This window comes from Nelusetta ayraudi, unplaced genomic scaffold, assembly GCF_046127955.1.
Source record: "Nelusetta ayraudi isolate G7.1 ecotype Tasmania unplaced genomic scaffold, CSIRO-AGI_Nayr_v1 ptg000052l, whole genome shotgun sequence".
Lineage (NCBI taxonomy): Eukaryota > Metazoa > Chordata > Actinopteri > Tetraodontiformes > Monacanthidae > Nelusetta > Nelusetta ayraudi.
The window spans coordinates 6,906,695-6,934,178 of NW_027466102.1; the positions used below are offsets into that span (position 1 = coordinate 6,906,695).

At 42.0% G+C, this 27,484-nt stretch overlaps 1 protein-coding gene across 1 annotated transcript in view; it reads right to left on the reverse strand.

Annotated features, from left to right (window-relative positions):
• Nucleotides 1–2,073: 2,073 nt before the first annotated feature.
• Nucleotides 2,074–27,484, reverse strand: part of LOC142896069 (exostosin-1a) — a 151,465-nt gene continuing 126,054 nt past the window's right edge. The window contains exons 8-15 of the mRNA XM_076037540.1: nt 24,253–24,371; nt 23,369–23,464; nt 15,516–15,605; nt 8,340–8,500; nt 7,671–7,842; nt 2,710–3,770; nt 2,386–2,621; nt 2,074–2,343 (exon numbers count right to left, since the gene is read on the reverse strand). Of these exons, the coding sequence (XP_075893655.1) occupies nt 3,585–3,770; nt 7,671–7,842; nt 8,340–8,500; nt 15,516–15,605; nt 23,369–23,464; nt 24,253–24,371 (824 nt within the window). The 3' untranslated portion in view covers nt 2,074–2,343; nt 2,386–2,621; nt 2,710–3,584. The remainder of the gene's footprint in view (nt 2,344–2,385; nt 2,622–2,709; nt 3,771–7,670; nt 7,843–8,339; nt 8,501–15,515; nt 15,606–23,368; nt 23,465–24,252; nt 24,372–27,484) is intronic.

Consider the following 27,484-nt stretch of genomic DNA (forward strand, 5'->3'; position numbering starts at 1 on the left):
TCTCTGAAGTCCAGAGAAACACGATAATGGGTCTGCAGCAGGAGCTGAAGAGGGCAGAGAGGAACATGAAGACACAGATAGCCCTGAAGGAATGGTGTTTCTACAAAGAAAAAGAAGCCAAGAAAGAGCTGGAGAGGCTGACTAAGGAGAACAAGCAAGGAGCTCTCACCTCGGAGAAAAACGGCAGACCTAAGAGAAGGAAAAATCTTCATGTTGATCCTGGGAAAATGGAGGCCGGCACGGAGAAATACAGTCTTCAAAGGAAACCATACCCAGCCTACGTCTCGGGGAAAAGTAGAAAAGGCTCATAAGGGAAACAAGAGGAATTGGTTGTGAGCAGACTGACAGTGCAAAACAAATTGACTTCCACTGCATGTTGGGGTTTTTCATGCAGTTTTTAATAGCTCTGGATTACCGAATTCTACCAGTGGGTTCTTCCGTGACACTCTGGACAAAACAGGAATTTAACCTGAACAGGAATTCTGTCCCTCCCAATTGGAGGAATCTCTTGTCAGCATTGCATCCATAAAGTCATGGATCTGCCAGCTACCACTGCCACCAGAAAAACCCAACCAAACAAAAAACTGGTAAAAATTTTACATTTTATTTTATCCAGTTCCTGTTTTTGATGGAACAGTAAATACCAGAATGCCCCTTTGGAGATATGGTGGCCAGAGAGGCATTTAGAAGTGTTTTCAGTGCGGCCATCTGCTTTCACGGGTTGGGGTTAAAAAAAACAAACCAAAAAAAACAAAAAAACAATACAGGTATGGAGAGAGAGATCTATGGCAAAGAGAGATGTCAACATTTACAAAAGGTAAATGTAGTCCTACTGCATACCGCTATACCTGTTTGATGTGTTCAGGCTTATGTTTATTTTACCAACATTAATATGTCAAGTTCTTACATGCCTTTCATGGCACCGTTAATTACCTGGTGCATCTCACTTGTAAACATGCCATCCTAGAAAAAAAGAGTGTGATAACCTTCGGATGATAAAGAGCACCCAAGGGTAGGGTTAGACCAAGGGCTCCAAACTACAAAGTGGGAATCACCTGGTTGGGATCATTGTGCTTGAGAGGGGGGCGGAGTGGAGAAGGGCAGAGAATACAGATAAAAGATAGATGAGAGCGACAGAAAAATGACAATTGACAGAGGAAATGAGGACCCATTATATAAGCGTTACCGGCTTCCTAATGGTCATGGGAACTCTTCACATAGTACATGCAAGAACCATTCTGTGTGCCTACTGTGTGTGTATGAACAGGTATTAAGAAAAATACATTTGGGAATGGATGCTGTCTGTAGATGCACGCACAGCAGAATGAAGTTCACTGGCGTAGGGTACACACATACATGTATCCATGCATGTGTAATAAAAAACAATAAGGGCCAGACCCACAAAGCGATTGCCCGGCTTTCACGCCAGAAAATCTGTGTGTCCTATCCACAGAGCGAATGTAAACGCGAAAAGTGGCAGAAAAGCTTTGTGGCTAACCCCGAGCTAAGCAGTCTTCAGAAGTGTAAAAAGGCTGCGTTTGAGATTGCTTGCTTTCAGAGCATCCTGGTGGCTCGTTCACTGAGCCGCTGTGATACGTGGTGTACTGGCCAGGGTGTACTGGCTGTGGTGATGAGGAACTCTCTGCTGCGCTCTCTGGATTCATGCTAACGGGACTCCTCCAATGCCTGGAACAAAGTCTGAGGAAAAGAATCCACTAACAGTACCCCACTTCGATTCTCTGTCTGTCTCTCCAGAAACATCCCCAGGTTCTAGGCTAGATGCGCGGTAGAAGCTGTGTTTAGCTAGCCTCTGTCTGGAGCAGGAAGTTAAAAGGGCAAAGGGGGAGTTTAAGCTAAGAAGGGAACTGGAGCTCAAGAAACCGCACATTGAGAGAGAGGCACTTCAAGTACGCCAATTAGAGCTCCGGCGGAACACGGCACAAGTCTTGCGTCCACTGCGCAAAACGTCTCCGCACCTCCAACGACATTTGATGTGAGTTAACACATTTCGCTAGTCCCATTGTTCCGCAAATCAAAGTTGAGACTTAGTTTGGGGCTTTTGAACGGACTGCAGTGTAAATTGGTCGGCAAAGCCAGAAGGGGTAGAACTGGGTCTGAGGCCAGTCGTTTGCCAGAGCATCCTGGCCGAGAAGGCTGGATAAGTACCGTGCCATGAGTACAACAGGCGACAATGGGCTGACTCCTCAGAAGCAAAGAGATCCACCTTTGCCTCTTCGAAGAGGTCCTAAATCAGGCCAACCAATGGATCAAAGCTTCGCTTCCCATGGGGTTTGTGCCAAGAAAGTCCGCCACCTGATTCTGTTCTCCCAGAAGATACGTTGACTGCAGACAGCGAACTGCCCAAGTCAAAGGATTCTTGGCCACCCAAAGAAGCTGCCCTGACCTGGTGCCGCCTTGGTGGTTGACATTGGCCACGGTCGACGAGATGTCTGACCGGATGATCCCTTGCAAGAAAGGCATAAACCGTTTGAGTGCTATGTGCACCGCAAACAGCTCAAACGCATTGGTGTGCATTCCACTGTCCTTCACGGACTACCAGCCTTGAGCCGTTCTCATCTGCTAGGTCGGGCCCCAACCGGCAGGACATGCGTCTACTGTCACTGTCTCCCTGCGTGACAGGACAGAGCCTGTGGCCCCACCCTCCGATAAAAAATGTTTTCTGCGTCCACGGGGACAAAAAGGGGACACAAGAGCATTTTGATCCATTTAAGTCAAATAATGATATTGACAACGGCTCCAGTCCCAGTATGGGTTTAGTAGGAAAGCAAGATCAGTGCAGATCAATGAAATTGCTGACATACGCATACATAAGGAAACCTGAAAATAAAAAGAAATGACCAGTGCCAATGGTCTTATATCATAACATCTCTTTATTTTGTATTTCCATTTTCTTCACACACACACAGGAAATTATGCTGAGAATCTACATTAGTATACAAGAGACATACTGAATCTCAGGTGTGCATTGGTAGTTTGGGCTATCAACCCAGAATCTACAGTTTCTTTTTATAATATGTCTTAACTGTACATACAGAGCTGTTTTTCAACTCAGTTGATAAAACTCTTTTCATCTTATGCTCTACCATGTGGTTTACTTGACGACTGCCGGCGCAGCAACCTTCAGTATTTATTATTTAAATTTTTTTTCTTTTTTTTTTTTTTTAATTAATATCCTTGTAAATCTGTCTTGATCAACCATGCAACATGTATTCTCTGTGGTCAGGTTTCTCTTGAGCATTTCCAAGTCTTTATTGCATGTGTACCCATGCATAAGTATGTGTTATGTCACAAGTGGGGGATATGCACAGCCACTGAGCGCTTTGCTCCAAGGCATACCGGATGTTTTGTTTCTTACGAAATGCATGTGATATACCTTGATTGAGTCGCTTCGTTGCACTCTTATTTCCAATGCGCGTGAAGTACTTCTTTTCATCTTGCAGATCTTCGTCGGTTCGACTTTAGTGCGCTCATTCTCACACTTGTACAGGAAAACACGGGAATACACGCGTACAACCGCACACTCTCTTTCGCCGTGAAGAATCTCGCACGTTTCCTTGCGACTTTCAGAGCTTCTCAATGTCTCTGTACTTTTTCCGTAGGATGGACACCTGGTCCCTGAACAGCACAGGGTCGAGCCTCATCTGGGAGTGAACCAGGGGCATGTAGCCCAGCCAGTGGCTAAAGACGTTCATGCAGGTCTGCCGCTGGGCGAAATGGTCCGGGTCGGCCCATCGTGACGCCTTGGCACCCTTGGTTCAGAGAGAGAGGAGAGAACTGAACTGTGATAGATAGAAAGTCGAATCACATTTTATAGACACTGTATATATACATATTGGCGAAAGGATGTATTTATTTCTATTCAAAACAATGACAGGTTCTGTCAAAGGAGCCAATCCTCCTGGACAGCTAATCATAAGCTATCAGCTAAACTAATCACATTGGTGCAGTTTGCAATGTTTTATTAAAAACAAACAAACAAACAAACAAAAAACACGTATGTTGGTTAGTTTTCAAAATTTTCTTTAGAAAATGTACATTTTGCTAGACAACAGTGTCATTCTCAGAGCTTTTGAGAATTGCTAACAATGGATTTAATCAAAAATAATTAAAAAAAAATCCTTGTATGCTGTATCTTATTATTGGCAACTTTCCTGCCAACACTATACTTACTATACACAACGCATACTAATGTATACTGGACAAACAATTGCTGGGTTTCCCAGATCAGTTAAAGAAGTTCTTGGCACAAAAAAAAGCTTCTTTCAAACATTAAGACGCCTGTAAAAGAACAATGCGTTATTAGCTTAAGAAGCTTTTTCACTATGAAGGAACTGTAAGATGGAGCTCATCTTTTTTTTTACAGCAGACTAAAGCAAATCACATATTAAAAAGTGCACGCTGCACATATTTATTATATCCATTTCCTACTTTCAATTGTTTAGCATTCAATGGTGAAAACAGAAAGATAAAGGTAATATTAACAAGTGAATGTGCTTTATGCAACAGGCACAAATAAAATGATCATCATGACTATTATTTATCACAATTTGACTGCACACATCCCACACCTGCGTGCCCATATGAGCTGGTCTCATTCAAAAATGCTTCAGGGCACAACGAAAACACACACCCACCCTACAAAGTGTTGGGGCTAATGCGTTACAAAGTAAACAGAGATGAGTTTGACATCCATCCAGAGACATGACTTCATCTTGATTACAGACCTACTGCTGCTACTGTTTCTGGTTTCAGGTTAAAACAACTAAACAGCCACAGGATGCCTGTAAGATGCTTAATTTGTCTCTCTTGAAGTAACACTTGGACAGGGACATACCGTGCTTTTATGAATATCAAGTCAGGGAAGCTTTTTTTTTTTTTTTTTTTTGATATCCTCATGTTCCATACAGCTCAGCTTATTAGGGGCCTGGGAATCACTTGCCCAACATGCTTGTTATGTGAGGCAGCAGGGGGTGTTGCTTACAGCAGTCACGCCATCTTTTTCTAAGAACATTTCCTCCAGCTCTTACAGAGTCGTCCGGCCTGTCCAGCTGGGTGAATCTGTGGGAGCCTCCTTAAAAGCCACTCAAATGAAAGTGAAATTTGACCAATAACTATTAAGCTGTCACTAGTGTTTCATTTTCATGAAAATGTGAAAAAATGTGAATGCGTGTTCTCACAGCAGTACGCTTGAGTCATTAAAATGAAGTTCTATAACTGAATGCCTTGGTTGCCTTCTTTGTTCTTGACTTGGACTCCAGTTCTATATGTTGCTGTTATACAAACTGACCTTGTCCAATCTGTCCATGTGAAACTTTCAGTTTGGATAAAACTTGACTCGGTACATTTGAGTTTTAATTTAACCTTTCAGGTGGTTTGGTTTTGGGGCTGATTCCATAAAGGGGCAAAAGGTGGCGGTAGGGCACATAAACCAAAACAAACAAAACGAAAAGACTTCTGAGATCCACCTTCCTGGCAAAATGACGAACGCCCAGCGAACAAGCGAGGAAAATGTGGAGTGGCGATGTAAGTCAATGATGCTGCGAGTCTGTGAAAGTCAAGCGAACAAGCTGGACAAGCTAGCATTAGCTTAATTTGCACTGGATGATCTCATGAGGGCGAATCCACATGTTTTGCTCCACTTTATACCATCTCAATTTCAAAAAAAAGGGGGCAGTTAGCTAACATGCGCGTGTAGCCGACCAGTCTTTGCCATAAAGAAGATTAAAATGGCCGGACATCAACAGAAGGAGGGGCGTATAGTTCCTTCTATCCGACATGGAACATTCTCAGGTTGAGGCTGCCTTGTGGTTCAGTTTCTTAGAAAAGAAGTTTGAACTGTAAGAGATGTGCTAAAGTTGTCGCACAAGGAGACTGCAGAATATGCACCGACACAGAAAAGACACAAAATGGCCGATATTTATAACAATTTCTGAGACCTGCCAAGGGTGGTTGTCGCCAAATACGTCTCGAGCGCTGCTCTCCAAGGTTCCAATGAGGTCTGTGTGCCGTTAGTGGCTTTGTCAACATAAAATGCAATGCCATTCCATTCATCTCCTTTATTTTTTTTTTTTTTGCATACATTTAAACTGATAACCTGCCAACCGGACAGGTTGCTCACTAAAGCAAGAGGTGTCTTTATTTGTCTTGCACAATTGTAATTGGAACCAAAACTAACCACATCAAATGCACAGTAAATTGAGTAATAAAATGACTATTATTTTGGCTATAATCTGTATCTTTAGGTGTGAACTTGGACATCATATGGTTTTTCTCCAATTTGGAAGCAACAGATATTGTTTAAATAAATACACACATGGCCATGAGGCCTCTGCATCATGTTCCTCGAGAGGATCCTGATCTACCGAGAGGTGACTTAATTTTGCACTCTTCTCGCCGCCCTGAGTCCACACCTGCTGGTGTGAGAGAGACAGCGGTCGGGAGGGGGGGGAAGGGGCGGGGCAAACCCCAGATGGCTGTGGTAAATTGCTCGAGGAGAGGGCAATTCGGGGCAACGCTGATGGCGACGACCCCCCCCCTTTTTTTTTTCTTGGACCGTGGTACCGGGAGCAGGTTCATTCTCCTGGCTCTCCAGGCGATTGCAGGAGGTGGCGGACAGGGCGAACAAAAGTAAAAGGGGAGAAATCGCTCTCACATCCGAAACAAAAATGGAATTAGCTAACAAAAAAACGCCTCATGGCTGTCGGTGGTGTTTTTTTTCTACCCATTGCCAGAAATGGACGAGGGATAAAACCTCAGTTTGCAGAGCTGACTTTACAATTAAGTCATTATTTGCCACGAGCGTAGTGCTGAGTCATCGTGCTGTCCGTGGTCGGGCCATCAATCAGAAGCCAGTATAGGGCAGGCGACATAAAACACACGCAACATGCAAATACAGGAGTGTCTCAGGGAGAAGGTCAGTAATGCAGCCCAAAGCTTCTCAACTATTAGTCAGTGACAAACGCCCTCAAAACAATATACCATGTTTTTTCATTTACCCCCAAAATGTCAAATCGGGTGAAACATTTAAAATATATGATAGATGTTCTAGCGCAGGCGTGGGCAAACTACGGCCCGGGGACCATATGCTAAGCTTTCTAATCCGGCCCGAAGAAGAAGAAGAAGAAGAAGAAGAAGAAGAAGAAGAAATATCATCAATAGTAAGTAAGTAATAAAATAACTGTATTCCGTCCGTTTTTTCAGTGTTTAAAGAGTAATTTCAGTAAAGAGCCAAATACGGAGCTTTAAGGACATATTTTGCTGTAACTTTGCTTTGGTCCATTTTCGATTGACATTAAAGCAACATGCTTTCTACATATCCCATGATGTATTTTTTCCTCCTATGAGGCGGGTCACCAATACACTCCATCCACCTGCTGCTGCTCCGGCCCCTTTGTCAAATTTTAGAACCCATTGTGGCCCCACCAGTCCAAAAAGTGTGCCCACCCCTGTTCTGGTGGGAACTTAATACCAATGTACTTTTAGACACAAAAAACAAAAAAATACAAATTGATCAGGACACATTTAAACAGCCTGGTGGCCTTTCCTGCCTTCTCTTCACAGGCAGCAGGCCAGAGGGCAAAGCGCTGTCTGCTCTTAACCTTAATTAAAACAACAGGCCTAATTGTGGAGCCAGCAAAGCGGAGCGCTACCTGGCTCATCAGGGTTTCCTTGTACTGCTTTTTCTGCGTGACTTTGATGGGTGGCTGCTTGGTGACGGCCGAAACCAAGAAGTTCATCAGGATGTCTTCGCAATTAGCCATGCGGTCCACGGTGGTCAGCAGGGCGATGGGGATGTAGTGGGTGAACAGATAATGGTAGTACCTGCAAGCACACACACGCACACACACACACACACACACACACACACAGAGACAGACAGACAGATGGGTGGGAGGTCAGTTCATTGCTAGTGCACACACATACCGTGCAGCTATTTGCATTAGGGGAATACAAAGACTTGCATTAAACCTAATCAGTACCCTCGACTTGACTTGTTTCACCACATCTTCCTTTGCTCCCAAATATTGCCTCACATTGGCATTTTAGAGTTTAAGTAATGGGCCGACAGGTTTGACTACAATTTAAACTTACGCTAATCGCTAACAACATGTCGTGTTTTCAAATATCGAATATCGAAATATCAAATATGAAAAAAAAAAAAAAAAAAATCAGAATTCACACCTTAAGTACACACGAAACAAGACTCTAACATTTTTCGTCACTATTTTCCATTACTGTGCATAGCAGAGAGCGATCTTAGGCACGCTGTGACCAAAGGTCACTCTCCGAGCGTGCGATGGTGGGTGTGACGAGGTCACCTGTGGTAGAAGGCAGCGCCAGTTAGAACCATGGAGTAGTCGTTGGTCCATTTGGAGGTGTAGCCCCAGCGGGATCGGGAAGTGTCCCGGTAGTGGCTCCTCGCCGGGTAGCCGACGATGCGCTCCGGAAAGCTTTGCCACACGATAAAAGCAAAGTCCACCTTTGGGAGAGGAAGGTAAAGACAGACGCCGAATGGAAAGTAAACAAGATGGTATCGTCACAGGGAGTAAAGGCGTTTGTGAAGAAAGGGAGAAAAAGAAAAGGGGGAAAGGGCAAAAGCAAAACAATTGATTTTTTTTCATATTTTACCCTTTATATGGGAAGCTTAATAAGCTTCATTTGTTTGCTCAGTTTATATCCAATCAATGTGTGTCTTTTGTTTTTAACGGAATCAACTCCAACATATTATTTGAAGTTATTTAGATATGCTCAACTGTATAAACTATTAACTTTTTATCATACTCAGAATTCAATTCTATTCAGAATTTAAATGATTAAGTAACATGTCTTATTATAAACAATCAAGAACGCATTTGCAAAAGTACACTTCAAATTTTTTAGTGAGCAAAATAATATTCATGTTAACAGTACGACGACTAATACTAAGACCGCTACGACGACTACTACTATATTAGCGTTAATACGTCAGCATGGTGGTGCAGTGGTTCGATTCCATTTTGTTAACTATCCCAGCTAGCTAGTTAGCCAACTTTTATTTTCGATATAACTTTTCTCCCTGTCAAGCATTAAGACTACATTGACATTAAACAACATATACAGCAGCTCATAGAAACTTCCCTGTGCTTTGACTCCGTGCCCTTTAACCCCAATTGTTCCTCCACTCACTTGCAGTTGCAGCGTGTGCAGTGCAATAGCCTCTCTATATGTTCCTTTCCAAAGGCATACAGTCATTTCAAGTGTGCAAAAATCAAGTGCCAGCCTGTCTTAGTGGCTGGATGACCATCTTAGTACCACTCGAGCTTCTGTCTCCTCCTACAAACAATTAATTTCAGTTGAGCACCTTAGCGTCCTTGACGGGTTTTGGAGCAACCTGAGGAAGAGCCTCTTTTGAATTCAAATGCACCGCCGAGACGGGCGGGCAGACACACCGGGAGGATAAGGGGATCAGCACATAATCAAATGCTTGGTATTACACGCAGATGGACGCGCACCATATCGAGACTCGGGGTGGGGAAATTAATTACCAGAACTGCAGAGGCAGGGAGACGACGTCGCATCGCGCGGGCGGGAGCGGGACGCAAGAGTTCTTTAGCGAAAACCTCACGGCTCCTGTCAGGAATCGCGTGAGCAATTACTGTAACGCCTTGACACTGAGCCGAGAGAAAGGTTGAGGCTGCCATTTTTTTCCCCGACGTTGGTCCTGACGAGGAGGATGCGTCGTCAAGTGTGTGCTAGCATGTTGGACGTGTCCACGGGAAAGGATTAATGATATCATGCAAATTTAATTTGGCCTTCAGATATTAAAAAAAAAAAAAAAAAAAAACACTCCTTATGATGTGAGATGGCATGCGTGCATGCGTGCATGCGTGCGTGTCTGTGTGTGTGTGTGTGTGTGTGTGCCGGCATGCATGAGTGGGAGGGGAAGAGATTGACAGAACCCAGATCCCCTGCACTCATAATCTGTCCGTCCCAATTACGATTCAAAAGAGCCCGACACGGCAAAGAATTTCAGCCAAGTTTATGGAAGTTCAACAGTGCGCAACACACACCCGTAACACACACAGCACTCGGGGCAGGCTAAGGAGCGGCTAGCGGGGGGTCAGTCCAGCGAAGGGTTTGTCGAAAGTCTCTTTCTCTCTCTCTGTTTTCTTCTTTTTTTTTTTTTTTGCTTTGACGCGTTCAAATGTTCGAAGATGAGAACGACTTGCGTCACATTCGAGCGTCTCCTCGTCCCGCAGCTTGTGGTACGTTCCAAGTGTGCGTCTGGAGAAAGTTGTGTTTTCACTTTTGATTTATTCATTTGGCCCCCTTTGATGCGATGCCACAGCCGCGCCTTCACGCTCCACTTCTATCTGATTCCGCGGTGATGAAAGTGAGGAAAATGTGTCTGGAGCTGAGTTTGTGGCCAGTGTTCCCCCCCCCATCCCCACTCTTCTTCTTTACCTTTTCTTTCTTTATTTATTTTTGCAGCGCTGCGGCTTTGATCAAGTTTTAGCCACCGTCTCAGCATGATCCATGGCGACCAGCTGGGGCGTGCGAGGGCCACGCTGGGGCCCCATGCGGTGACTGCTGGCTTGTAGATTGAAACATCGTTTCATTCTCACCGGGTGTTTGTCGGGGTTCCGCGGCTACGGCTGGTTTGAGCAGACACTAAAGTGGCTTCATACATTTAAGCGGAGACCTTTTCCAAACTGCACTAACATGTTGCCTTTTACAGGCTCTCCGTTATTGCGCTATTTCAAGTAAAGTCAGCTCATTAAAGCATTTTAAGGACTTTGCAGAATTTTTTAGAGGGGGTGGCCCCCTGACAGCAGGAGAAAGGACGAGTAACGTCTGTAAGTCTCCCCCAGCCCTACAGGTGCCAAGACTCCTGCAGTACCTCTGCAGGCTGAACCAAGCTAAGAAACCGATGGAGATGGAACCAAGGCTGAGCTCAGAAAAGCCCATGGACCAGAAGTGGCCCTCTGTCAGTGCTGCACTTAATGAGGCAGCTGCCCAAAACCATGGGCCATAACGGAGTTTCTCTGTCACGCCTCTGAAAGCAGCAAATGGTCTCAAACTACTGAAGGACAAAAATAAGATCCTGCTGAGGTGGGCAGAACATTTTGATGCTCTGCTCAACCATCACTCATCTACAGACAACACCATTGTGGATGAGCTACATGAGCACCCCCCCTCCAAACCCCACCATTCACAATCTCAGTCAGCCACCGACCTTTGTGGAGGTTCTTGCAGCTCTCCGCTCAATATCAGCTGTACCCAAAATTGTCAATATCCTCTGCCAGTTCCATACTGGGGTGATGGTTCAAAAGACCACTGGAGAACAGGAGTCCACATCTTTTCCTGTGCACACAGGACTACGGTAAGGGTGTGTGCTGACGCATCACCCAGTTTCTCTACAAAGAGCATGGGGCACAATGCTGGTGTAGATTTTGCATTGGATGGAAATCTCTTCGATTGGACGACTACGGCATTGTTGCTCACTCACCACAGAATCTTCATGCCATCCTCGCTGCGGCTGTTAAGGCCCATCGCGGAACAATCTGTCAACACCACCAGGATTGAAGTTGACTGCCAGTGGAGTTCCTCTACTTCACACACCGTGCCTGTCTTCATCATCAACCATCAACGACTGACAATAACCCCCTCCTTCAAAAATCTTGGTCGTATCCTTACTGAGGATTGGAGAGTTGACCTTAAGGTCCAAAACCAGATTAGGCAAGCAGCAGCTGCCTTTGGGAAGCTAGGATGCTGAGTTTTTGTCAACAGCAACCTTCACCTCCACACCAAGTTTATTGTATGTCAAGCTGTCTGCCTCATCACCTTCCTCTATAGGTGTGAAGCACGGGTCACTTACAGCCGCCACATCAAGTCCTTGGATCATTCCACATTAGGTGCATCCTGGGGCTCACCTGGCAGGATTGTGTGCCTCACACTGAAATACTTACAAAGATCGGCTGTAGAAGTTCTGAGCCAACAATCGCCCAATACCAACTGCCCTGGCTTGGACATGTGGTTGGAAAGCCTTAAGACCGACTGTCCGACTGTCTACATAATGGCTGGCACCTGGCAAGAGGATTTGACAGAGGTACAGCTACCTGATGAAGACCATGCTGATGAAGGACAACATCATCAACATAGACTGCAGCTGCTGACTTTGATTCGCAGTGAGAACGTTGCCTTGAAGGAACTCGAAAGCTGGCGGAGGATAGAACTGCCAGAAGACACCAAAAGAGACTCGGGAGACATGAATCCATTGCTGCCAAGTTCTACTGGCTCAACCACAACCCACAAGTGCTCAACCTGCAACAAAGTATGGGTTTGGACTTCTCAGCAATCTCAAGTGGAAGTCATCATTGAAATTGATGGACAACCAAGTACGTAAGTGTGTGCTGCGTGCTTTACGCCAATGACCTGCTAGACATATATTTTTGAGACATTAAGGATGCTCGAAGAGATGTTCTTTCACCTACTCATTCATTCACCCAGTGCTTCTGCTGCACTCAAGGGTTGTGCATCCCAGCTTTCTCTTGTGGCGTACCGCGCAAAAGTCACAAGTTCATTGCAGGGCAAACACATCGAGACAAACAACCATCCACACTCACATTCAGACCTGCAGGCAATTTAGAGTTACCAGTTAAACAAACTTGCATGACATTGTGCTTAAATATATTAATCCACAACCCAGTGTAATGTTTATGCCACCGCTGCCCTATGTTTCTGTAATGTTAATACACAGTATGCAGGAGGTATTTACCTGAAACACATTTGCTAAAATTTGAATTACATATACAAAGAAAAAAAAAAAGTGTAATAGATCATTATTATTCCCTGACTTTGAGAGGTCAAATTATAGTTATTTACCAGGCCTTGACAGAAAAATGCATGTTGGGCTTTATCAATTTCTGATTTCTCAGTCAAACCCTTTGAGCCAGCTCAAATTTTGGCATTGAAAGGTAAATTCAAAATGACAATTTATGTTTTGTATCTTTAGTTTCTTATTTTTTTTTTAAATAAACAAGAATACGTTTTTTTTAAGTTCTCAAATATGTCAATTTTCCCATTTTTGTGGCAGACGGTTATTAATATACATTTCTAAATGGAATTTGCATGTATACAGAAATCTTTGAATACCGATGAACTACTCATGCACCTAATGAATGACTTAGCGTAAGAAGACCATTGCAAATGAATCCTTTGAGAGCTATTGGCGGATATGCCACGCTGAAAATGTCTTTCAAAGGGCATAACTAAGCAACACGCTTGGCTGCCCAATGAGAGCCAAAAGCTTTGTCAGTCCGTTATTTTCAAACCCCCTAATCTCTCTTCATGGAATAATCATATATTTAATGAGCTGAAACAATGTAATTATAAAATTGGCACAGCTATTCTTCCATGGAGGTATTACAATATGAGAGGGCCTTTGCCACCGTCTTATCCTAAAATGCTCTCTCCTGTACATTCACACTATCTTGGCATATTTCACCTCCTTTCAATAAATCCCCTCGCCGTAGTTAAAGGGCACTGAGTCTAATGGGAAAGTGAGGCCTGCAAAGGGACTCTGTCTGTGATGTCTTGATTAGTGGTGGGAACACACCGTCCGCAAGGAGCCGAGATTTTAAATGCCACAGTCCCGTGCGAGTGAAGTTAGGAAGTTGTCGATGAAAGAATGAGTGACAGGAGGAAAATATGGCGTATCTAGTTGTGCATTTTCTTTGCGGTAGATCACCCCTTCTAGAACTACACAGAGAAATTCCATTATTCATCATATGTTGTTTGACCATGAGATAATCTAAGCACCTCACTAGATTATGCTGATATCTTCTCCTATCCTCTTTGATTTTTGTTTACAGCGTATAATTAACTTCACGTTTACCTTGACGAACAGTGTTGTTTGGGATTACATAAAAGTAATCCAACTACTGATTACTCCTTTAAAAGGTAATCTAATTACTTCTTTAATACTTTGTCTCATAAGTAATCAATTACTGATTACTAATTACTTAAGTTAAAAAAAGATAAAGCAACAGTTGAGAACGTCTTGTTTCCTGCACATAATGTGCAATGAACCACCATATTCTTTCATTTAGACGAGATGAGCTAAAAAAGCATGCCGCCATGCTTGTTTTGGTGCGTCGTCGCATGTCAATGACGTTGCATGCACTGCTACATCATCAACCTGCGACATTTCGTGTAATGGAATTGTTACCTGATAAAGTAATGATATCATATATGATTATGATATAATTATCAATTTTGCCAGAGTAATCCCGTCACATTACACGTTACTAAAAAGCAGTTTAATTACAGTAGTGGATTACTTAGTAATAGATTACTTGCCAACACTGTTGGTGAACAGGCACCAACCAAACCATCTAAATGAACTAAAAATGTGTCCATCTGGTGCAAACATGACCACAACATAATAAAACTCATCGGTAATATGTTTGTGTCTAAAACCCTTGCCAACTTCATTTTATATTTATTATGGGATGGAATTTTAACACAATATTAGCAAATCGGCGATTCACGCACACACACAAACACACACCTCCCTTGAGGATGGCTCTACCATCACAGGAAAGGTTAACATTGACTCTCCCACATTAATAAAACATATCAGAGTTTAAAGACATATCGGCTCCCTTGGGTTTCCTAGGTCTCACAATCCTTTCAGCGATCAGAGCAGAAAAGCCAAAAGGGAAAAAGGTTGTTGCTTGTAATGACTCCAAAAGCAGAGGCACTCGTTTAGCATTACAGATGAGCCTATTGATCAATTACACCTGAGGGGTTAGATGTGTAAAACCAGTGTTAAAAGAAGTGTGATTAAGAATCATAAGAGACCACACATTTGTTTTGTGCACTGGTGAAACCGCAACCAAAAAGATGGATTGATCACATTAGTTATCATATCATATTGAGTTTCAGCTTTACAAACATGAGTTTTTATAAAAAAAAAAAAATTAGAATGTTTTCCATCTATTTTTTTTTATTTAATTCTATTTCCCAACTTGTTAGTTCCATTGCTAGTTTTGCATTGAATGTTCAGGTCAATGTCTCATCAATTCACCCCTAAGCTTTTTTTCACTTTACAACACTCTGAAGTGCTGCAAATTCATGTGACAACCTACAAATGAAGCTTGAAGTGGACTTATTGCACGCTCAGCCATGTCTGAGCATGCCACGGATCAGTGCAGATTTACTTTACAACTTACCTGAAATGTCAACGAGAAAAAAAAAAAAGTGGACGCGAGCATAACTGCATGTACTTGGTTGCCCTAGAAAAATTGGCTGGTTTGCTGCCAGAAATAACATTTCTAGCTTCTAGAGGTCTGAATGGCGGCCCCGCGCTCTGGGAACACAGCGGTCTCACTTCATTTAGTCTATACAGGGGAAAAATTCAGTTCACCAGTTTCTGACAAAAACAAAAAACAAAACAGAAAAAAAAGAAAAAAACTCAGCATATTGCCAGTCAGATGTCATCACGTACTCACCTCATTTGTTGAGAGAACTGAGTCTTCATCCAGACTGAGAACAGCGTCAGTGAGGATGACTTCATGGGGGAAAAAACGACGACTCATTGTCTGGAAAGAGGAAAAACAAGGAATGGCAAGTGTAAAATGTGTGCAAAATATTCATTGATTAAAGCTCTTTTAAATTATATCATATTATATTAGGGATAAAATGTAAAACATATATATTTTCCTTTTTAAGGAACCAGCCGCATAAATACAGTAAATGGAAATGAGGAATGAAGAACAGAGTGAATCAATTCTTTTGAGTGAACAATGACTGTGAAAGGCCAAAACCAATTGGAGAGGGAGGCGCTGATGATATCCCTGGCTTGTAATTAAAATGACAATTATATAACTGTTGAGTGACTTAAAATAAATAAATAAAACATCTCCAGCGGCCAAGCCTGAAACAATGGCATAGTAACAATACACACAAACACACATACGGAAACAACCAACAACAATTCAACATTTGAATCAACTGGTATTCCCAAGACCATCCAAGGTGAGGGGTCGAATAAGGCAAAATTAACCAAATCAACTGGGGCGGAGAGCGAATAAACGTGAAGCAGTTCTTTGCGTCAGACACTAGAGGCACCACTCACGTTTACAAATCCACATAACCAGACAAATCCTGTCACAAATTGAATGTGTTAAAGGTAAAGACAAAAATGGAGGAGGACTCATTAAGAGGATAGAAGGTCAATTCAGGAAAGAAGGTCCACCTTGAACAGTCAATCTATCACATTCAAGTCGGACCACTCAAAATTGTTACCAGCAGTGAAATGATGTGCATGGCAACGCTGGTAATGAACAGGTGGCGCTGATTTTTTAACTCTCTTTGAAAAGGTATTTACCAAGAGATTTGGTGAAGATATTTCACAATGTACAAACATCTCGTACAAGCGTGTCTTGAGAAGTGATGCAATAGAACACCAAAGCAGAAAATTCTGTGTCTACTGAAATTAAGTTATATTAATGTGCAATCTTTTATACTATAATGGGCCATGAATGGACCAAAGATTATGTTGCACAGTCATTAAACCAAACAAGTATTGACTGAGCTTTTGTTCATCTGCACCTTCACTCCATTCATCATGTAAATGCACATCAATATTGCTAAACAGCTTAATTCACCACGGCTCTCTGTGTTTATCCGGATGCAGTGCCGCTTTCCGACTTCCCAACCTTTTCCCATACCTGCCTCTTGCAGGTGCCAATGCCTTTTGGCCTCTGGGGGAAAAGATAAAGATCTCTCTAAAATCACTAACAGCTCAATAGCCGTTTATCTTTGTGGAGTTCCTTTCACCCGTTTCCCGTTTTCATACAGTGCATTCCGGGGCTATTTTGCCACGTCTTCCACAATATTAACAGTTTTTGTCTGTGGTCTGATCGTCAGAATTGTCTCTTGCTGAAGCAGTAAAGCAGTGACATTTTTATTAAATCATCAATTAGTGTAATTGTGTCCTCCTACCAAGGCTGTTGCAGTTGGGGTAAAAGAACACTGCAGAGATGCAGCAGTTCTCAATAAAGACTAACAACTCAGGTTTTATAACTAAATATATACTAAAAATAATATTCAATTAGGTGTTACGGCGTGTTGTGATGATCGTGACAGCTTTCGCGTTCCGCCTATATTTTAATTAATTAATTTATTTTCAATGTGTTAATAAAAATAAATGAAAGTGTCTTTTGAGTTTAACTGAGCAGCAGATCAGCTGGCCTCAGCATTCACCTGCAGCATACTAATAGTACAGAAAAACAACAACGCCTTGCTGCTGCCTGCTTACTGTTGGTGAGTGACGTGCAAGTACTGCCACCTTATAACAGCAGTAGAGATTCATTTGATTTCCCACATAGTTAGAAAATATCTCTCATGAACGTATTAAACGCTCCATCAGGCATCTCAAGTTGTTCTTCTTCATCTATTGTCATTAACTTTATTTTTTGGCTCATTTTCTTATGAACATCATCAGGTCATCAAATTAAATGTATATTCACTGATTCAGGATCAATGCTGACGGCTCACTCATCAATGCAGACTTATGGCTCTAGCAGCAGGATGACTGATGGGACGAGGGTGAGATGCCGGCAACACAGCAAGAGTGATATCGAGGAGTTCACAGGTCACTCCTCTGAAAATATTGATATGGGGGTAATAAATGCTTGGCAAGCAGCATCATGCCTGAGTCCAAAGTCATCAAGAGGTTTTAGCCTAACCACAATCGTACAAGCTCTTTTCCAAGTCAACGCTTTTAAACAAGGCTGTGGCCACTGACCACATTAACAGCTTGCACAAAAGACAGCATTGTTATACTTTTCTACTTTAAATCTTTTTACTTGTCCTTTGAGCACGCAAGATAGAATGTTGGACAGATTGACCCGCTGTCATCTACCTCATAGGTCACGCTTTTAATGTACAGTGAAATTAGTTCTCTGCAGCTGGCACATTGTCCCCTGAGGACCAGTCGCGAGGACCAGATCCACATCTTCACCACTGCATTTGGCAGAGTGTACTGGGTCTTCAAGGTAGAGTGTGTAATATATGGCTAGATTTATATTTTAGATTGGTAAAAGCTTGATATACTGCCCAAAAATACATGAATAAAAGTGTATAACATAGCAGCTTACTGGTCTTCCCAGTTACCTGCTATCTCGCCCCGCCTAAGGTATCCAGTGTGGACAATCCAGCCCACCAGAAAGAGCATTTCTTAATTAGGGTGACGGCCTCGCAGCGTCAACTTAACAAACGAAGAAGAAGGTGGACAAGGTATCCAGTTTTAGGGTGCGCAAGCCAACTTAGTTTACTGGCAGGCTCGGGAGGGGGAGCGGGAGTGGAAGACGATGCAATGTAAAACGTAACCACTTGATGTTGCTGTTTCTTCTTTAAATAGTATGTATATATATATATATATATATATATATATACATATGTATATATATATATATACATGTATATATATATATATATATATATATATATATATATATATATATATATATACATACATATATATATATATATATACATATATATATATGTACATATATGTATATATATATATATGTACATATATGTACATATATGTATATATATATATATGTACATATATATATATATATATGTACATATATATATGTATATATACATATATATATATATATATATATGTACATATATATATATATATATATATGTACATATATATATGTATATATATATATATGTACATATATATATATATATATATATATATATATACACATATATATATATATATATATATATATACACATATATATATATATATATATATATATATACATATATATATATATATATATGTATGTAAATATTACACACTTATCCTTTAAGCTGATTCATGTTTCAGTGAGTAAATAAATGATCTCAGACTGACTAATGAATTCCCGCTACCGCTGGGGAGGAAGAAGAGGGAGAGGGAAGAGGGGAAACAAAATGTATACATGGATGGATGGAGTATATATAAACTTAGCATGCTATGCCATAGCCACTTTGAAACTAATCCAGATCAGTTTATATCCATTTTAAAATTCACTCGCCTAATCTCTGCAATGGTTTATTTCTAACATGCTCCCCACCAGCATGAGCATGAAGCAGCGCGGGGGCAAGACACATCTTAAATGAAAGCGAAACTGGAAAATGTGCTATTAATACAACATCAACAGATACACGCGACGCAATAAGGAGAAAAAAAATAGAACCCAGAGTAAACAGAGTGAGGGGAGAGTAACAGCTTTTTGATGGAGTGCATTTATCCAGCCTAACAGAGTACATTCACTCATCACCTACCGCAAATTACACTGTGCTGCCGCTGCACTCTGTCAAGCTAAATCACACACCGTGAGTGTGTGTGTGTGTGTGTGTGTGCACGTGTGTGTGTGAGTGTGTCAGTATCACGGAGCATGGAGACGCTGTAAGCACTTGGATGAGTGAAACGCCTGTCTGGGCAGCACGTCAGCAGACCATATGACCGTAATTATATGAGTAAAATTTCACACGCACGCACTCATGCACACGCAGCCACGTGTTGCTGTTGTCAACAGCAGGAAGATTCACAGAATAAAGCAATTACAGCAACGATCTCCAATCTGAAAATGTATTGCGTTACCTCTCCTATTTTCTTATTCCCCTCTTTTCTAACAATAAAAGAAATAACAAAAGTAATAGCAATCTAGAATTACTGAATTTGTCTTCACAGCTTTCTCCCCACTGCGGCCCAACTTAGATTTATACAAGAATTACCACATCACATTCTGTCTTTTTAAAATTCAATACATCATGTTGTTGATCCCACTGTTTCAAGCTGAAGGCAAAACAGAGGAAATGCCACTTGCAAAATGTTGTCTTGCTGTGCTGGCAGAAAAAAAGGGAAAACACCAGCTGCCACTGCCAGTTGGAGAAATCGTCCACAACGTTGGTAAAGTGCCACGAAACCAAAGGATTGGACTGAAAATACAATCAACAACACTGGGAACATGCATATTGACTGAAGGCTCTGTTTCTTTCGCCGTTCTTCCAAAAACCAGCCTGTTCAAACATGCAAACGGCCACTTTACAAGCTAACTTAGCTAGCTAGCTGGGAAATAGTTGGCGTCCAGCTAAGCCCCGCCCCCCCAAAAATATGTCACACGTAAAGCCTGCTGATGCATCAGGTTGCATAAATCTTGCAAACTGACTGTGATATTAGAAAACAGATGTCAGCAAACTTCCTGCAACCGAGTGCTGACAAAATGGAAATCTTGTCGCTGGTCCAGAAAATTCTCCACACCAGTATCAGCGCCTCCCTTGGCACGCTGTCTAACAGCATTAAGCCAACTGTCATAACCTGGGTAGCACCTTCGATTCTAATTTAACATTCGATAAACATAAGCAGTTGTCCAATCATGTCACTTTCGTCTGAGAATTATTCAACCAATGTTGATACTGTCTATATTTCAGCTTTTATCTCCTCAATTCACAGACTCCAAATCGTGCACTATAACAGTTCATATTGTCACTTTTTTTTTTTTTGACGACTTTTTTGAAATTCTGGATCTGTCTTTGTGCAATTTATCAGCTTAAGATACTGTATTCCAAGCCTACATGGTCACCAGAAAAGTGCATGACACCTAAAAGATAAAATGGATCAATGGATAGAATGGAATAAGATTTTTGACAAGAAAAAGGAGCACATTACTCAGATAAATTCCAGAGCCATTCGAGACTTGATCCCAATGTCATAGCTGGAGACCCCATACAACCCCTGAATCAGTGAGCAGTCCAATATTCACTGGCTCTTCAAGTTTGGAGTGACCTGTCTGAAGCCCACTGTTGATGAAATGAGTCTAGTATCTTCTTCGAAAGGCTTTTTCTTTTTTTGTTGAAGACTTTCTTATGATTGTGCTTAGTGATTTTTATTCATATTCATGAGGATAAAAAAACAGCAACTAGTTAGTTGCACAACTGTACATACTGTGATTCTACAGGACTTATTACCCACGACTTCCTTGTGTCACTGTCAATACCCTCCCCTGCACTAATGTACATAGTGCAAACGACAAAATCATTGCATACCATTAAATTCATATAAATCTCATCTGTATATTTTCAACCTGTTATATTCTGTACATACCTATGGCAATATATATTATTCATTTTTCATTATTTCATACCTGCACTTTAGAGCAACAGTTATTGATTTTGCACTATACATATACATATATGAATGCATATATATATATATATATATATATATATATATATATATATATATATATATATATATATATATAGTTGGAGGCTTGTTTTTTTGGTATTTTTTACTCAATAAGAGCAGTCAGGTACTAGTTTCACAGCAGGTTCATTGAAAACTAGTTCATCATACCATCTGGGTTTCACCTGTATATGTGTTGCATTTCTGCCTTTTCTGGTAAACCGGTCATTTGTTAGCATTTTTTTCCTTGGATTTATAGAGATATCTTCACAGGGGCTGGACTTTTCAAAGTTCTTGGTGGGCATGGTCTTCTCTCTCGTCTTTCGGCTCGATGGAAATTTTAACCTTGAGTGAGCAATTCTGCTTGAATCTGAGCAACAGCTCATCCAGGCTTTGCTTGCGTCGTTGCCCCCGCTCCGTGAAGCTCGGCTGATCAGTCGGTGTATCCGGGACGGCATCGTCGGCCTGCTTTCTCGCAAATTCATTTGTCTGGTTGAACTGGACCTGTGGCACTTTAGCCGTCTTCTGCTGTTCCGAATTACGTCTGCGTCGGTCTTGAAGAGTCGCCTGGTCCACGTCGGACGCCACCTTCTCCTGCTCGGCGCGCTGCTTCTTCTTTTTCCTCCTCTTCTGCCTGCCGTTGGTTTCCGGGCTGGGGCTTTCTCGACAGTTGTCTTTTACGAGCTTCACCAATTCTCTCCTGGTTTCTTCTTCCCTGTGGATGCTCTTCTCCTTCAGCGCCCTTTGCGTCTCCGTCAGCCTGGTGGCGCTCTTCAGCTCGCGCTGGAGGCCCTTGATGACGCTCCTCTGGACCTGAGACTGGACCTGCTCCCGGTGGACCAGTTTATTCAGCTCGCCGAGCTGCTGCTGGAGTTCGAAGAATTTGACCACGAGTTCTCGATGGGGCACGTGGTACGCGGGTCTGTGTTTGTAGGCCCTGTGGTGGCCTCTTGAATAGCTCGGGCACTGCATTTTCTTCGGATGATCACTGCTATCGGTAAATATTAAGGTCTACCGTTGCACTCTATCAGATGAATCTTGCACTGAATTCGCCCCCCAACCATGCTCAAAGCTTTAGTTGGGAGAAAAGCATTGAGTTTTCTGCCTCTTCCAGTATTCTCTCAGTTAAAGTTACCATCTGCTTTTATGTTTCCTTCAAAGGTATCTGAGGTTCTCAGTTCAAAGCCCTGCTTCCTCTTTGCCAAGCAATGCTTCACATATGGCGTTTTAATTGTTACTTTTTCCAATCGAATTTTTCTGTGTTTCAAATATCGGATGTGATTGCGAATGCTTAGTCAGAAATGCGCATTGCCCACTTGAGGCTCGGGCTTCTTTATGCTGTCAGTTATTTTATGGCTGCTCATTTTTGATGTTCAAAAGGAAGTCATTCGTATTCACCTTTCTGCCACTGGGGTCCCATTTAGAATCCATTAAAAATGTATGTACTGTTAGAGAAACTAGATATTTACCTATCTGAAAAAGCTGTATTGGTGTTGGTGTTGGAAATTTCAAATACACTGGTCCGTCCTTCCTTTCTTCCATCTGTCCATCCATCAATCCATCCATCCATCAATGCAATGTCTGAGAACCTGGCATTCTCAAGAGTTTTCACTCTATTTTTACCAGTTTTCATTTCTCTCTTTTACTGTCTTGTGGCAACTTAAACGCGTGATGGTTAACGCTAACAAAATATATTTTCACTGTAGTGTCTACACTGCAGTTGAGATTTTTAATGATAACAATATTGAATGATCAGATGCAAACTAAAACGTACTGCAAATGATGCTAATAGTTTGCCACATTTTTCGTACAAGGTCACAAGGTTTTTTTTTTTTTCAAAGGCTGTAAGTGTAAATGTACATGCTCAGAGGACCAATGCAATATAGTGCACCTTAATGTTAGTAACGGCAATTATGTTCAGGATTCCATAGTCAGTATTCCTGGACTCATAGAAACCAAATGGAGGTGCACAGAAGTCCTGGTGAACTGCAGCAGGAGGAACCAAGAGAAATAATCCCGTACAGCCCGAATGAATGGTGGCCTCTCTGCTCTTGATGAGGTGCAAAAAAAAAAAAAAAAAAAGGCAGCAGCTCTTACCTTAGTCTGTCCTTCAGTGACAGTGAGAGGCACGCTGGTGGAGGGCCACTTGTTCCTCGGAGGTAAAGGCTTGTCGCAGTTCCACAAGACCACAATCTGGATGGGGAAAAGCACAATGCGATGGCTGATGACATCATGGCTTCAGTTTTTTATTTTATTTTTTTTTAAATATTTATTCATGGAGATTTATTTGTGAACTAAGCTTGCCATGTGTTATTTTACAAGCAAAGCTTAAAGTGGTCACATGCGTATTTCAGTCTCGTAGTTTGTGCTGCATGCGCACTACAACAAATCTATTGAGCAAACAAGCATATTAACGATATGTCACTGTTACAAAGAAGTACGGAATACAGCAACTAAAATGACTATATTGTAAATCTAAATTACAATCGCTGCAGTCACTAGCAGCTGACTATAACTATATATTATGCTATGGAGCAGAAGGGGGACTAAAGCGCCAAAGAGGAGGAGATTTGTATGTGTTAACATGACTGTACAGCCAGGCTGGACAGCACACACACAGATGGCATATAAGTTGACTTGCTATTGCACTCGTCTTGACGTCGCTTGTTGTTTTTCCTAATGAGCTGAATACTGTGGATGTCTGGTTTAACAGATATCATGTTGCAAGGATGGAGTAAAATGAATAAAATTATTACAATAATATTTTGGGACTTTTCTCCCCCCCCCAGGGAATGATTATTTTTCCTAGCCGCGCCAATGTCCTATTCTATTTGAGGCCACCTCTCCTCACAGTTGAATTGATGCTGCAAGTTTACCAAAGAATCAGACAGTCACAGACGTATTACGTAACGGGTTTAATAGGTTTCAACTTGACGGAGATGCTGTCCGTTTTGCAACAGTGAGACAGAGGGACTTCCCACCTGTGCACAGAACTTGGACTTGGCTACAGCAATGATGAGCTTCACCACAGGGGAGACCTGGGACTGCAGGGGCGTAACCGCGTGGATCAGGGCTGTGAACTGCTGTGAGGGGCTCTTCCCTGGGCACACACACACACACACACGCATAGCAACATTTCAGAGACATTCGTCCTGGCTCGGGACGTTTCGTCCGGGCTAAACTGTATTTAGGTTTGCAGCTCATGAAGAATCGTTGCGGGTTCAAGCGCTCGGTTAGCCCGGACGCGGGCTTTCTCTTCGCCGTGGCCGTCATCAATCACGCTGACAGGAAACACACCTCTGGTTCCAGTGGCTCGGCGTCAGCAACATGTCCAATCCAAGGATGACAATTGTGATTTTGTTTGTTCTTTTTTTTTTTTAGACTGAGAAGCGGCGTGTATTTTACAAGCTGGGACAAAACAGATTTTATGATATTTTTCTCTGCATTGCAACACAAACAAACAAATATATTGAATATATAACCATTCAGTACAACAGATTATGAGATAATGAGGCAGTTTGATTTTATCCACCAGATGTTGAAACATTTTGAATATCAATATTTTGTTTTCATTTTGAGAGAGAGAACAATGTTTTGTTATTAAATTGTCTAATTACAATTTCAAAATGTTATTTGCGTATGTCAAACTCCATCTGCGTGGGGGGAAAAAATCACTCAAGGATGTTGAGTCACTGTAATTAAATTCAGCTTTGACAAAAACACACTGCCAGTCTGCATTTGCCCTGTGCCTTGACTGTTTTTTACATCAGCTCAGAAAGATGCAAATTCTCACCAATCTCACCCACTGCAACAGTGCACCCGAGGCAAATAAATGATTTCGCCAGACTATTGATTCAAATGTCTGCGTTGACAGAATAATGTTAGTAATGATACTACCCTTGCGTAGCATTGCATTTTTAAGGACTAGTGTCTCAGCAGCAACGTAGCTATACTTCCTGTAGTTGGGAGTGGGCTACGGCAGTGGCAGACTGATTTTACCTGGACACCTGGTTATTACCAGTTGCTATCATTGCGACAGAAGCGGAGTACAGCACATGGAAGTAAAAATCAAACTAGTCCCTCAAAATCCAAATGCTACACAAGGGTTTTTTTTTTTTGTCTGGTGTAATATATTTGGCTTGGGTGTGCTGTGCTGTACGGAGTGGGTCGGCTTGTTTTCATTGGCAGACCAGCAGAAACCATTGACTTGCGCTAGCCTAGCACCAGCGAAATCTGCTAAACTAGCTCAGTTAGCACACTGGCTAACTCGGAAATTAGCTCCTATGTCCAAAATTCTAAACCACACCTTTAAAATGAAGCAAATAGCTGCACATACACACTGTATATTGCTTTAAAAACTGGAAAGTTAGCTAGTGTTTAGTTTCTTTTACTGTGAGAACTAAAAATTGGTAAAGACACAAAACAGTAATGTTGGGAAAAGGACAGGTCATTTTAAATGTCAAAGTTCTTAGAATACGGAGCTGCATTTTGCGCTAATATTCAGAAAAGGGAAGGCCAGCGTCGCAGGCCTGCCAAGTCTTGGTGTGGGAATAAGGGAATACACATTCTCATGGATAAGTGGAGTCAGAGTGCTCTTTAGTGTTGCTCTATCCATCTCTTTGACACTGCGCCCCCTGACCAGCCGTCTCAGCTGGGCTTAGCAGTATTTATGGAAGCGCGAGGTCTGCCCTTTGTGTGCCCTGTGTGTATGTGTGTGTGTGTGTGTGTGTGTAAGGGAAGGATGGAGGGCTCCATCGCTCTCTGTAAGGAAAATCAAACTGGTAAATTAATAATTTTTAGCATAAACAGCCTTTGTCGGCAACCTCTCTCAGAATCACAACTGTAGAGTTTATGATAATAAACGCTCCGCTTAACCTGACCAGGCTGATATTTGGCCTGCTTTAATCCTCTCCTGGAGCCACACCTTGGTTTTAGGTCAAATGTCTTGGTTCCATCTGGCAGTCCTGTGAGTGCTGTTAGTGTCACACGAGTCAATGTGTGACAGAGTGACCGCAGAGTAGAGCGACTGTAGAGGGGTCGGGCGGGAGTGTCTGTTGCGATTGAACATTTTTTGAATTTTCCTTTTTTACTCAACCACTCAATGTAATTACATTGTAATTACATTACAAATTAACACGTTGATAATTTGCTTCTATCTTTTGATTCAAAATATCAATCAATTGTCTATACTAAATGCGCTTGAGGTTTAGGAGAACTGTTATGTTATCCTATGTTACGCTTTCTCCGAATTACCTGCCATGAGCAGTCACAGCCATGTCTTTCTGGGAAAAATGTATTTTCCATGCATTCCATAGCAACATAATGTCCACAAAATTTAACATCTCACCTCTTCCAATGATAAGAGTGACACAAACATATATTAAAGCCTACAACAAAAAACATGCAGCTTCGTACAAATGTTTTTGCTTGTTTGTTTTTTTGACCACCTCAAACTTTTGGTCCACAGATATGACCCGGAAAGTATCATTGCAGTTCCTGAAATATGGACCTCTTCCTTTACTTCATGATTAATACACAACTAGAAATGTGATTGCAAGAGCCCCGACAAAATAAAACCCCTATTATTTTGTGTTCCAACAGGAAACCCAATTACCAGGAGAGCCTGTATCTCCCGTTTTGGTCTTTCAGTTCTATTTTCTCTGCAGCTATTGCCTCACCTCTTGCTCTGGGGGCAACAATTGTGTCAATGTATTAATTTGCAAATGTATTTCTTTTTTTGCCATAGAATTGTAATAATTCTATTTACAATTAAAATTAGTGTATCGGACGTTCACAATTGTTCCTATTTTCAGATGTTTGGTTATGAAATTTTTCATTTTTGAAGCAAATACTAAAAAAAAAAAGGAAGTTGTAGTTTGCTGTGTTAAGCGAGGTCTCATTTGTCATGCTCCCCATGTAATGGTGTGTCCTCACTGGTCCTGTGCAGCTTCAAAACCCAATTGAAAGAGGATTGTTGGAGTTATTGGCTGGCGAGGGCGGCCGCTCTTTCGCACGCGCTAGCACGCGTGCACGTACGCACACAGCTTAGAGGAGGCGAACGGCTCGGACAAGGGCACATCTTCCCGCAAACTAACGATCAGACTTCTTGAGCCATCAAATCAGGATATTCTTACGGCTCCTGCGGCTACTTTATGTCCCGAGCAGTAAGTCAAACTTTTTTTCCACACCACTTTGCCACTGGGAGTTATCGAA